The sequence below is a fragment of the Pelodiscus sinensis genome, chromosome 1 (assembly GCF_049634645.1).
Source record: "Pelodiscus sinensis isolate JC-2024 chromosome 1, ASM4963464v1, whole genome shotgun sequence".
Lineage (NCBI taxonomy): Eukaryota > Metazoa > Chordata > Testudines > Trionychidae > Pelodiscus > Pelodiscus sinensis.
Genome location: NC_134711.1, coordinates 5,165,863 through 5,178,522, shown reverse-complemented (window position 1 = coordinate 5,178,522; position 12,660 = coordinate 5,165,863). Strand labels below are relative to the sequence as shown.

Sequence of the window (12,660 nt, the reverse complement as noted above, 5' to 3'; positions counted from 1 at the left end):
CCCAGCCCCGCCCCCCGCCAGGGAGCAAGGGCGGCCACGTGCTTTTCCCCCCAGGCTGGGCGAGAACTACATCTCCCAGCATGCCTTGCCGGCCCTCCCCCGGCGGCGCCTCGGAGAACTACACCTCCCAGCATGCCTTGCCGGCCCTCCCCCGGCGGCGCCTCGGAGAACTACACCTCCCAGCATGCCTTGCCGGCCCTCCCCCTGCGGCGCGGCGCCTCGGAGAACTACATCTCCCAGGATGCACCACTCCCCCACTTGCAGGCGCCCCGGCCGGCCGGCGCCCCGTCTCCTAGGCAACGGGCTGGTACACAAGATGGCGGCAACGTGGTCCCGGTCGGGGGGCCGCCGAGTCTCAAGCACCAGCACACTCGCCCCTCCCCCCACCCTTTTGCCGCCCTCCCCGCCCCCCGTGGCCGAGCGAGGGGGCGGGCAGAGCGGCTCGGGGGGGCGGCCCCCCTCCCACGCCCGGCTCCCCCTGGGGCCGGCGCCGCCTGGGGCCGGGCCCCGCCTCGGGCAGCCGGAGGACTCGGACTCGGACTCGGACTCGGACCTGGGCCTGGCGCCGCAGCCCGTGGAGGTTCAGCTCGGTCCCCGCCCCCCGCAAGGGGGCACCGGCTCGGCGGGGGGGGGTTGTGGGGACGCCCCCGCCGGGTCCATCTTGGCGTCGGGCTGGAGCCGGGGGGGGGGGCGCCCCAACGTCACAGCGCAGCGGGGGCCACGCCCCATCTCGCCCCCCCCTCCCGGAATGGGGGGGGCTGGCCGAGCCCTCCCTCGGGGTCGCTGCCGGGGGGGGGGCGCTCGTGGGTTTTCACCCCCCCCCACCCTGTGTCAATGTGGCGCTGGAACAGCTGGAGTGAGGGTGCTGAGCTGCCCCCCCCACCATTGTCTGCGCGCCCCCCCCCCAGCATGTCTGAGACCCAGCGCTGCGGGGGATGCCCCAAGCCCGGGCTGCTGCAACCCCCCCCCCCCTTATTCCCCACGCCTGTGCTTGTCACCAGGGGCACAAGAGAGGCTCCGTTTATTCCTGCCGCCCTCCCGGCTTCCCCTGGGTTGCTTCCATCAGCAGGGATCGGGTGTGTTTCCCTCTGCACTTGTCCCGATCTCTGCCAGAAAGGGGCAGGCTGGCTTGGACATTGCTGAATTAATGCTGGACAGCAGAGGCACCTCAGTGTGGCTGAGTGCAGGACATGTGCCCAGCCTTGACGTTCAATAAGTTCCCAGGGCGAGGTGGATTTGTTTGGTTTCATCTGTCTCTAATATGCCCCTCACCGCGGCATTGTCCCTTCATATTTTTAATCATGTCTTCAATATCTCTCTAGCATGATCCGCTCTAATATCTCTATCGAGCCAATTGCTGTAGTAGGTGCTAGGATTCGCATTATTACGCTTTGATAAATTATTTGTCTTGGTCCCTGGAACTGAGATCATTGTGTGGCTTCTCCAAACTCCTAGGAATTTCACAACTCATTGGCTTATTTTCTCATTAAATCTGTGCGCTGGTTCACTAGTGCCATCTGTTAACCACCCCCTTGGCAGAGGACTTGCTGGTTTGTGAAAAGGATTTCGCATCAGTCAGGCAAAAAGAAATGGAGTCTCTGAATGTGTTAATTTTTGAGAACTCAGCTTGAAATATTTGAGATCTGATTTGCAGGGGAGCTGAGCATTCATAACCCAATTGAAGTCAAAGGGAGGCGCATGTGCTTGGTGTCTTTGCAAACCAAATCATTTCTAAAGTCGAGCATCAGAAATGAGAAAACGAAATGGCCCCTTTTGAAAATGTTGACCTCGGGCTTTTCTGCTGCCTATGTGAGAGTTTGGAGCTAGCGTACTGCATGCTCCTATTTGTAATTTTGAATGCTAAAGTTATATCCAATAATAATTTATTTCTCTTGGTGTCTAAAGCTATTTCAAAAGGTGCTACACTAGGCTGATGAGGCTGGTACGAAAACCTGTTTTCTGTCCTGATTTGGATCCCATGCAATTCCAGTGACTTCAGTAGGACTGAACAGTGTAAAATGTGGTCTCTTACGTCTACCTAAATGTGGCTCTGTCTTGCAGGAGCATTTTGATGGGGTACTGGATGAAGATACTGTGGCTGAGGCCCTGTACAAACTGGGGCGTTCAGCCCCTGGCACCAAGTTTGTTTATCTTAATCTGTCACTTTCAGTGAGTACAACCAAAGAACAAACCTCTTTCAGCAGAGTCATCATTGTGATGTAGTTCTCTGCTCATAAGGGTTGACATATGCTAAATTTCACTCTTAAGAAGAGACGGCTTGTTTGGCAAGATGTGTCCTTTTTTTTTTCAGGAGGCAGGGGCAACTTGGTCACCTCTTGTAGTTAACACTTCTGGCTCCTGTATTGGAGACGGTTGGAAGGCTGTGACTTCACTCCTTCCCGATCTGTATCAGTCCCACTTTGTTTTCTACTAGGAACAGCAGGAGCTGTAGGAGGCAGGATTTCTATTTACTTTGTCTCCAGGGTAATTTCCTGCTCCTGTTCTGTGTGTGCGTGGTGGGGGTGGGGGTGGGGGTGGTAATCCCCTTGGAATACAGCCTGCAGCATAACTCTGGTGGGAAGCAATTGCTGCTGTCCAAGAAGATTAGCAGAGTTGAATCTGGTTAAAGATGACATGCCACAGATTCCTCTTGTATGCAGCCTGATGTTGTGGCATTCCTTTGGAAGCAGCCATGTCTCGCGATTGTATTTTTGGTTTTTGTGGGGTTTTTTTTTACTTTTTTCCTCATTTGTGTCTATTTTAGGTGTAAATAGACATTGTTCTATGTAAACGTAATCTGGTGGGGCTCAGATCCCAGCATCCAAAGGAAGGAAGCTGTGGGTGTCTCATCAACACTTCCTCCTACAGCTTGAAACTCTCTTAACCGGGATTCTCTGGTCTAGCAACATCCATGGTCCGGCACGGATGTTGCAAGGCCAGGGTATCCCGGTAGAGGGCGAGCAGTAAGGATCCCTGCAGGGCTGGCAGGGCAGTGAGCTGCCCACCCGGAGCTGATGGCGAGGCTGCTCAGCGCATGGCAGCGGGGCTGCCCAGTGGGGTTGGGAGCCCCAGTACGAGACCTCTGCGCTGCTACCCAGGGAGTCTCGGCAGTGTGTGGGGCTGCTCAGGAAGCCCCGATGCTCAGTGTTGCCTATGGAACCCCCGGTACACATGGCTGTCGGGAGCCCCAGTGTGTGGTGCGCACAGCTACCTGGAGCCCCAGCGCTGGGCTGCCCGGCAGAGCCACAACAGCAATAGCTGCCCATTGGGATGGCAGGGCGGTGGGGAGCCGGTTGGGAGGCCAGCAGCGGAGCCAAGGGAGCTGGTGGCAGAGGTCCAAAAATCACCTCCCCTGGTCCGGCAAAATCCCTCATCTGGGCCCAGATAGGTCCTGAGGGTGCCGGACTAGAGAGGTCCAATCTGTACTGTGTCTCTGAAGAGAGCAGGGTGTGGTTACACAGCGAGTTATTAAAGCTGCTTTGCTTTTATTTTCCCAGGGGCGTAATTTAAGTGACATTAGCATTCTCTCCAGATACATTCACCTAGAGAAGTTGCAGCTTTCATACAATACAATCAATGGTATGTAGTAAGTGCTCTAGTAAACGCTTGGGTTGTAAAATTATTTAAGATGAAAAATGCAGTGTTCTGTGCAGCTTTAATATCACAAAACTCTGTCTATGGATTAATGGCATTGCCAGTCCCACACTGCAGAGTGATACAATAGCTAGGTCTCCTTGAGAATAATATACTAATGGTACTTATCCTGTGGCACCAGCGTATGCTAGGCAACATGAAAGTAAAATTTACTGTCCCGTTTATTATTTGGATATAAAGTGCAAACAGCCAGATTAGTGCAGAGTTAGGGTTGAGATTTTACACATGCAAATATCAGAATATATAAAGTGATGTGTGTGACAGCTATTTCAGTTTTGGGGTTTCTCTTCAGCAAAGATTTCCTACTGGGGTTGAAGTATACAGAATTGTGTGCTGCCTTTCTGATGATCACAAATGAGAATAGGATGAAACTCACCAAACTCACAATCAGGTCTCATGTCATTTTATTTTGTGTTTGCACAGCGCCTATCACAATGAGCCCGAGGCTATGACTGAGACCTCCAGGCACTACAATAATGCAAATAATATTAAATAAGGTCTGTGAAGTAACCTGCTGTGTCATATAGCTTCTGTCTTAGTATTTATACATTTGGAGAGCTGGAGGTGAATGCAACTCTGTGACTGTCACAACCTCCTTGTGCCCATTTTACATTTTACCAAGTAGCTGCTTGAACAGAACAGGACCCTTCTCCCAAGAGATAATTGCTCCTTTCTTGATCCTTTTAAGACTCTGCCTTTTAAAAATCATTGCTAAGATCTAAATTAAGAAATTGCATACGATGCCGTTTTGGATATCACTTTGGCATGAGTGGGTGATGTGTGAAAGATGGATTGATTTGTGAGGGATCTAAAAAGGTAAGTTTTCAGTCTTGCCTGAGACTAAAAAGCCTAAGTCACTTCTGAAAAAAAATGGAATTTAGGTTCCTAAACCACTAATACTTTTTTGAGGATTTTACCTTAGGCAATAAAGTTAAATTAGGATGATTGAAAATTAAATCAATTTTAAATAATGGAGTTTGATTTAGGAATTGGTCATTTATTGTGTCTTGAGTTGTACAGAAACTATCTTTTGTGTAGGGAGAGGTGCTAATACATTTGATTACTGTGTGCCAAGCCTTGCTCTGTGTCTTGCATGGTTTACAATTGTTTTTTTGCCTCCTAGGGGGTGAAATTGGTATATTACACTATAACCTTGTAATCTTTGTATTTCCCAGTGTATTATTTTACTTCATTTGGTATTTCCCTGTGTTATAGACCTGTCTTGTGTCAGCCACATGCCTTACTTACTGGAACTTGATGCTTCCAATAATGAACTTACTACATATTTCAATTTCACGCCACCTAAAAATCTCAAGGTATGTTGTGAGAAATGTCCTGTCAGGTTTGAATTCAGAGAGACCTTTCAAATGTAATTTAGTTTCTGTATTATGCCAGGCAAAGAGATCAAACTTCCTTCGTCTCCTAGGCATTCATCTTATACTGGTTGCCATTTAAAAAAAATAATTACATCTCTCATTTGGTTTCACATACCTGAACCCCAAACACTATAGCATTTTACACAATTTGTTGTACTGGTTAAAATTCTGCCAACGGAATCAAATCTTGAATGGAATCAGTTCCCACCTTTCACATTGACTGGTACCAATCAGTACTGAGAGAGATGTATATGAAGAATAGTCATATACAGTTCTATTTTCTCTGCAGTTCTTTTCATATAGGCCACTGTGGGTTACAAAGATCTGGATATTGTTTTGAAACATTACCACCGTGAATTTCCTTACTCTATCTCTAATCGTTATGTATCATTGCTGGACCATTAACATTGTCTGTAGGAGGAACACACAGTAGTTAAGGAAGCTTCCAAAATGTGAATTATGTATCTAATATAAACCCTTTTGTTTATGTCTCACCACATATTAATATTAATGACCTTTACTTCCTTTACATACCCCACCACAAGTTAATGGATAGTTTCACAAAGGAGCTGAAAATGCTGAAGAAAGAAAACAACTTAGTGTATCTTTTTTCTCTTCAGGAAGTGGATTTTTCATATAACCAAATACCTGAAATGCGAGATCTGTCCTCATACCAGTCACTTACTAAACTCAGCCTGGACCGTATCCTTTGTGGAAACCACAACAGGAGAAGGTGGTTGGTGGTTGTTTTTTTGGAGGGCTGCTCATTCTGAATAGACACCCATCCTCATTGTGTAGCTTCACTCAACCATCCAATTCTGCCTTGATCATCAAAGTGAAATAGTTTTTAATCTAGTGATTACACTGATTTTAACTTAGTAAAGCATTAATATTTATAAAAACAGTGTGGGTGGGAGTGTTCGTAAAGATCAAATTCGCTATGCCTGTCAAGGGAAAACAAAAACCCCTCATTCCCTGAAAAGCTAAGAAAGCTGTGAGTCATAGTCCCTAGACATGGCAAAGATGATAAACAAATGCTCACTGCAGCACTGGGCTATGAATTGTGATGTTTGGAGTTTAGTTTAACTCCTTTGTGCTCTGATTCAGAATTTCCATAAGCTAGAAGCGATGGGAGGGGAAGACTGAGATGAATCTCCTTATCGGGTGATGCTTACCATCACCATGACCTAAACAGAGCAGCCTCCTGCCCATGGCACAGTGTGGTGGGCCCAGATGAGTCCACTGCATCATGCTGTAGGGTTGGCAGCCTCAAACCTGCAGGATTGGCAGCCAAGCCCAACGGTTAACTGTGTAACCAATAGAATTTTGACTGGTTACATGGCTGATATTTGTTTACATTATTTGCATCCCAAGGCTAGATTGACCATTAGTGTGACCCAGCCTGATTATTCTGATGGCATACACCTGTTAAAGGAATAATCTATTGTTAGTATGAATAGTCAATAATAATTACTAGGCCTAGACGCCTGTGGTGGTATCCAGATGTGGTATATGGACTAAAGATGATGAGTCACTGTCTAACATTAAACAATGTTAAACAAGGTTTGAGGTTGTATATACAGAAAACTGAACCAGATTAGTACCATGGCAAACACACTATTAATAAAACTTTTACCTTTAATATTTTTGAAATGTTAAATATTAAATAAGGCTTTTATTTTAATAATACCTCTGATTTCATTTTTCTGGAGAGTTTTCTAAAGGAAAAAAAAACTTGTTTGAGAGTCTCTTAGACAGATTGCAATAAGTATCCTATCTGGGGTAAAGAGGAAAAGTTAGCTGAAAAAGCCTGAAGCTTCTTCTGCTGTTATAGTCCAATCCTGTCTCATCCCAGGTGGTGGTTGGGATTCCATTGGAGCCAGCAGAGGTGCCAGTATCATCAGGCTCCATCTTTCTGGGCTGACCTACTCAGGACATTTCTTAGGATTAGGATGAAGAAATTCCAGAGTCCCAAGAGATGGTGAGAGTGGCAGCATCATGATAGTGAAGTTTAGACCAGTAGCCAATTTTTCTCCCAAAGTCTTTTCCTGTAAGGACCACAAAAGGAAATCACAGGTGGAATAGCCCACCTACTCTTTATTTTGTCCATCAATTAATTCGGCTTAGTTTCCCACACACCAATTTTGGTTCACTAGTTTTTAGTTGCACATATTTCTGATTTACCAAGCGTGATCTTAACAGTTATATCAGGAAGGTTCTTTGGACTAATCCAGTCTTTCTGTGACCATGCCTTTTCCCATCAATATTTGTTATTTTAGGTTATTGTAACATTTTATAAACTGTCATGTACTTGTTTCAGTTGAGCTTATAATAAGGGTAAATTTGTAGGCCCAGTTATTACAACAAGCATCACTCATCCACCAAGATCCCAGTATGCTAGGTGCTGGAAAAAAAACAAGAAAAAGACCTTCCCCCCAAAGAGTTTACAATCCAAGTTTAAGACAAGAGACAGCAGATGAATACTGACAGATATGGGAGTACAAGGAAACAGTCAGTGCTGGTCACCGTGATCAAAGGTGATCTCAGCACACCAGTGGCTTAACAGTTGTCGGGATTTTGTAGGCAATTCAGCAAAGGAGAATTAATGGGCAGGAAATTTCCACTTTTCGCATTAGAGGGTTACGTGTTCACATTATATCTATGTAGATTGAATTTGATTGTACATCAGTTTGATGACGAGCGCTGCTTTAACTAGAAAAACCTCAAAAGTAGCTAGAATGGACTGATTTTCAGGCTCCTGCAGAATCTGTGGAAGTTAAGGCCATTAAATGTCTATGTATAAGATCATGCTCCTATGTGTAGTAAGACTACATGTGGTGCAGGTTGTTCTCAAAAACACCTTTCTGCCTTTGAGTATGCTGCCCACGCTATGGGGTAGTAAACTCCATTCTGGTGGAGAGCTGATAAAGCTGTGTTAGATTCTTATGTTTTTCCACAGTCTGCTTTTCCAAGGCACCTGCTGTGCAGAGCTGCCCTTATTCCTTCTGAAGGCTCACCTACAGAAAAATCTACACTCTGGGTTAAAATAACTCTGCCGACAAAAACTCCAGTCACAGCTGTGTTGAGAGCTGACAGACAGAAAACCTACTTCTGTCAGTGTACACTACATTAACGCTACAGAGCTTTACCACTATAGCCATGCCAGTATGGAGCCTGTAGAGTAAACAAATTTTAAGCTCTCTGTGGCTCTCTTGCATTCCCATGTAAGCTTATAAATGTTTACTAAAGTGTAGGAACCTCTTTTTTTCCTTGCCTTGTAAATGACATCCAGAGTCTTTGTTCTGGGAGATGGCGAGGAGTGCAGGCTATATCATTTTGTTCATTTGCCTTCCACACTCAAGTAATCCCATTACTAAGGATGTTATCTCAGAACCCTTTTTTTTCCACACGAGTGGTTAGCTCATTCACAAGGTGCTCAGGTTACATTAGTGACAAGTAAGGTAACTCCTGTTGGAGAATGGCCCTGAGATGTAATCCCTTTGCTATTCAAATTTCCTATTGCAAACGCAAAAATAATGCAACCAATGAAAGGTCAAGGCTCATTATCACGGATCTGAATGGAAATAAATAAGGATTTTTCATTTGCCTTGAATGCAACGCTTTAGTATCTTCATTTGCTTAATTTGATTTGTTTTCAGCAATATGGGAAGAATAACTGTACATATGAATGCCTCAGGACCATTTGAAATTGAGAACGTGAGTGGAAAATGCAACATGGCAGTATTTCTAACTTGTGTCAAACAAAACTAACAGAAGACATGGCAGCCAAAACAAGCTGTGCTTCTAATCTACAAATGAAACAACATTTCTTAAATGTCTTACAGTGGTGAAAGTGTTTGGGATGCATTTCTTAGCCGACAGTAACTAAGCATCTCTCACCATATTTCAGTGAGCTGTGATTTAGATGGTAAGGTTACAAGTTTTCCTGACAGCTGCACACACAAACACACCTGACAGGATTATAAATTAATCTTCTTGGAGGATATTGTCTAAAACAGAAAGGAATAAACTTTACTAAGGCAGTAATACCTGACCAAGCAATTGTAGTGGGCCATTCAGTCTCTAAATCAGTTGTTAATGCTGACTGATTTGCTGCACCTTATTGGTGTGATCACCTTTTATTTTATATGTATAAATCCCTTGGCACATAGTAGACTGGTGTTTTACTTATTTGGAATCAGTGATTGAATGGGCCTACTATGACCAATAGCAATTGTGTGCCCACCGAAGTTTTGCCAAGTCTGCTTCAATAGGAACAGAAGCAGCCCTATCTTATCAGAAAATCACTCTCTAACTGCCATGTATGGTATAATTAATCCTGCCTCAGTATAGGGGAACGGGCTAATTGATCTCTTCAGGTCCCTTCTAGCCCTACATTTCTATGATTCAGTTGTGGTCTGAGTGCATAGGAACGGCCATACTGAGTCAGACCAAAGGTCCATCTAGCCCAGTATCCTGTCTGCTGATAGTGGCCAAGGCCAGATGCCCCAGAGGGAGGGAACACAACAATCATCATGTGATCCCTTTCCTATTACCCATTTCCAGACAGGCTAGGGACACTATTCTTATCCATCCTGCCTAATAGCCATTGATGAACCTAACTTCCATGAATCTATCAAGCTCTTTTTTGAACCCTGTTAAAATCCTAGTCTTCACAACATCCTCTGGCAAGGAGTTCCACAGGCTGACTGTGCACTGAGTGAAGAAAAACTTACTTTTGTTTGTTTTAAACCTGCTGTCTATTTATTTCATTTGGTGACTCTTAGTTCTTATATTGTGGGAACAAGTAAATAATTTTTCCTTATTTACTTTTCCCACACCAGCCATGATTTTATAGACCTCTATCATGTTCTTATGTTCAGGTCCCTTTCAGCCCTGCATTTCTAAGATTCAGTTGTGGTCTGTGTGCACTTTTCAAAATATGTCAAACAGCCTAGCATAGGCCCTATAAAACGATAGATCTACAGGAAAATGATAGATCCTTCTAGGTAGGAATTTAGGCTAGAACATGGTTTTGGGGTTCACTTATAGTTTGACACCATCAATGTAGATTGAGCCAAACCGTGTTTGGGTGTGTGGCAAAAGCTGGCCATACTGTGGTAGTTCAACACAAAACACATGGTCACCTATGGAATTCGTTGCCTGGTGAAGTTGTGAAGATCAAAAGTATTATCATAGAATCATAGAACTGGAAGAGACCTCAGAAGTTCATCAAGTCCAGCCCCCTGCTCTAGGCAGGACCAATTCCAACTAAATCAACCCGGCCAGGGCTTTGTCAAGCCGAGACTTAAACACCTCTAGGGATGGAGACTCCACTACTTCCCTAGGTAACCCATTCCAGTGCTTCACCACCCTCCTAGTGAAATAGTTTTTCCTAATATCCAACCTGGACCTCTCCCACCACAACTTGAGACCATTGCTCCTTGTTCTGCCATCTGTCACTACTGAGAACAGCCTCTCTCCATGCTCTTTGGAACCTCCCTTCAGGAAGTTGAAGGCTGCTATCTAATCCCCCCTCACTCTTCGCTTCTGCAGACTAAACAGACCCAAGTCCCTCAGCCTCTCCTCATAAGTCATATGCTCCAGCCCTCTAATCATTTTGGTTGCCCTCCGCTGGACCCTCTCCAAAGCATCCACATCCTTTTTGTAGTGGGGGGGCCCAGAACTGGACACAATACTCCAGATGCGGCCTCACCAAAGCCAAATAAAGGGGAATGATGACATCTCTGGATCTGCTGGCAATGCTCCTCTTAATGCAACCTAATATGCCATTAGCTTTCTTGGCTACAAGGACACACTGTTGACTCATATCTAGCTTCTCATCCACTGTAACCCCCAGGTCCTTTTCTACAGAACTACTACTTAACCTTTTGGTCCCCAGCTTGTAACTATGCTTGGGATTCTTCCATCCCAAGTGCAGGACTCTACACTTGTCCTTGTTGAACCTCATCAGATTTCTTGTGGCCCAATCCTCCAATTTGTCTAAGTCATTCTGTACCCTATCTCTGCCCTTACGTGTATGTACCTCTCCCCCCAGCTTAGTGTCATCTGCAAACTTGCTGAGGGTGCAATCCATCCCCTCCTCCAGATCATTAATAAAGATATTGAACAAAACCGGTCCTAGAACCGAACCTTGGGGCACTCCGCTAGAAACCGACCGCCATCCTGACATCGAGCCATTGATCACTACCCGCTGGGCCCGGCCTTCTAGCCATCTTTCTATCCATCTTACCGTCCATTTATCCAATCCACAATCCCTTAACTTGCTGGCAAGAATATTGTGGGAGACCGTATCAAAAGCCTTGCTAAAGTCAAGGTATATAACATCCACTGACTTCCCCATGTCCACAGAGCCAGTTACCTCATCATAGAAGCTAATCAGATTGGTCAGGCAGGACTTGCCCTTTGTGAATCCATGCTGACTATTCCTAATCACTTTCCTCTCATCCAAGTGCCTCAATATGGATTCATTAAGGATCCCTTCCATGATTTTTCCAGGAACCGAGATAAGACTGACCGGCCTATAGTTCCCTGGATCATCCTTCTTCCCTTTTTTGAAGATGGGCACTATATTTGCCTTTTTCCAGTCATCCGGGATTTCTCCCGAACTCCACGACTTTTCAAAGATAATAGCCAAAGGCTCCACAATGACATTTGCCAACTCCCTCAGTATCCTCGGATGCACTAAGTCTGGACCCATGGATTTATGTACGTTTAGCTTTTCTAAATAGTTCCTAACCTGTTCTTTACCCACCAAGGGCTGTCCATCTTCATCCCATCTTGTGTCACTTGGCGCAGAAGTCCAGGAGCCGACCTTGTCCGTGAATACAGAGGCAAAGAAAGCATTGAGTACTTCAGCTTTCCCCACATCATCTGTCACTAGGTTACCTCCTTCATCCATTAGGGGCCACACACCCTCTTTGATCACCTTCATTAGTTGGTTCAAAGAAGAATTGGAAAAGTTAATTGAGGATAGGTTGATCAATGGCTATTAACCAATATAGACAGGGATGTAAGCTCATGCTCTGGGTGTCCCTAAACTTCTGATCACCAAAAGCTGAGACTGGCTGACAGGTGATGGATCACTTGATATATTGATCTGTTCTGTTCTGTTCTGTTCATTCCTTCTGAATCATCTGGCACCAGCCACTGATAGGAGACAAGATATTGGGCTAGATAGACCACAGAGCTGACTCGGTATGACTTTTCCTGTGTTCTTTTAACAAGATTGTATTTTCTTTCATTACCCTTGTATGATAAATGCAGCAGCCCAGTTGCATTTGATTAAAGTTATTGGTATGATTCCGACTGGGAAAAAATAATCTGATCACTTGTCTATGTGTAGTTAAGATTTGAAATGTGATTGTGTTACCAAGAAAAGTCGCTATCCCAGTTTTCAGGCTGCGGTATCATTCTTTCGTAAAAACTAAAATAAAATATTGTTACCCATGTGATTGTGTAAAGGCATCATAACCTGCTTTTTCTACCTTGGAGTATGGTGGCAGGATTTCTTATTTATATTCTCTTGTTTTTGAAGTGCCTGACTCCAATTTCATCTGATATGTAGGGCTGTACCAAATTCATTTTGTCACTTTCACAGTCATAGAAT

General features: G+C 45.0%; 1 protein-coding gene across 2 annotated transcripts in view; it reads left to right on the top strand.

The window, feature by feature from the left end:
- The first annotated feature begins 284 nt into the window (after positions 1–284).
- The window catches only part of LRGUK (leucine rich repeats and guanylate kinase domain containing), an 84,483-nt gene continuing 72,107 nt past the window's right edge, over positions 285–12,660 (top strand). Inside the window, exons 1-5 of one of the 2 annotated variants that reach the window (XM_075925630.1) lie at positions 285–580; positions 2,062–2,169; positions 3,498–3,579; positions 4,870–4,970; positions 5,651–5,732. In XM_075925630.1, the coding sequence (XP_075781745.1) occupies positions 317–580; positions 2,062–2,169; positions 3,498–3,579; positions 4,870–4,970; positions 5,651–5,732 (637 nt within the window). In that variant the 5' untranslated portion in view covers positions 285–316. The remainder of the gene's footprint in view (positions 581–2,061; positions 2,170–3,497; positions 3,580–4,869; positions 4,971–5,650; positions 5,733–12,660) is intronic. The other variant, XM_075925637.1, reaches the window with a different exon arrangement.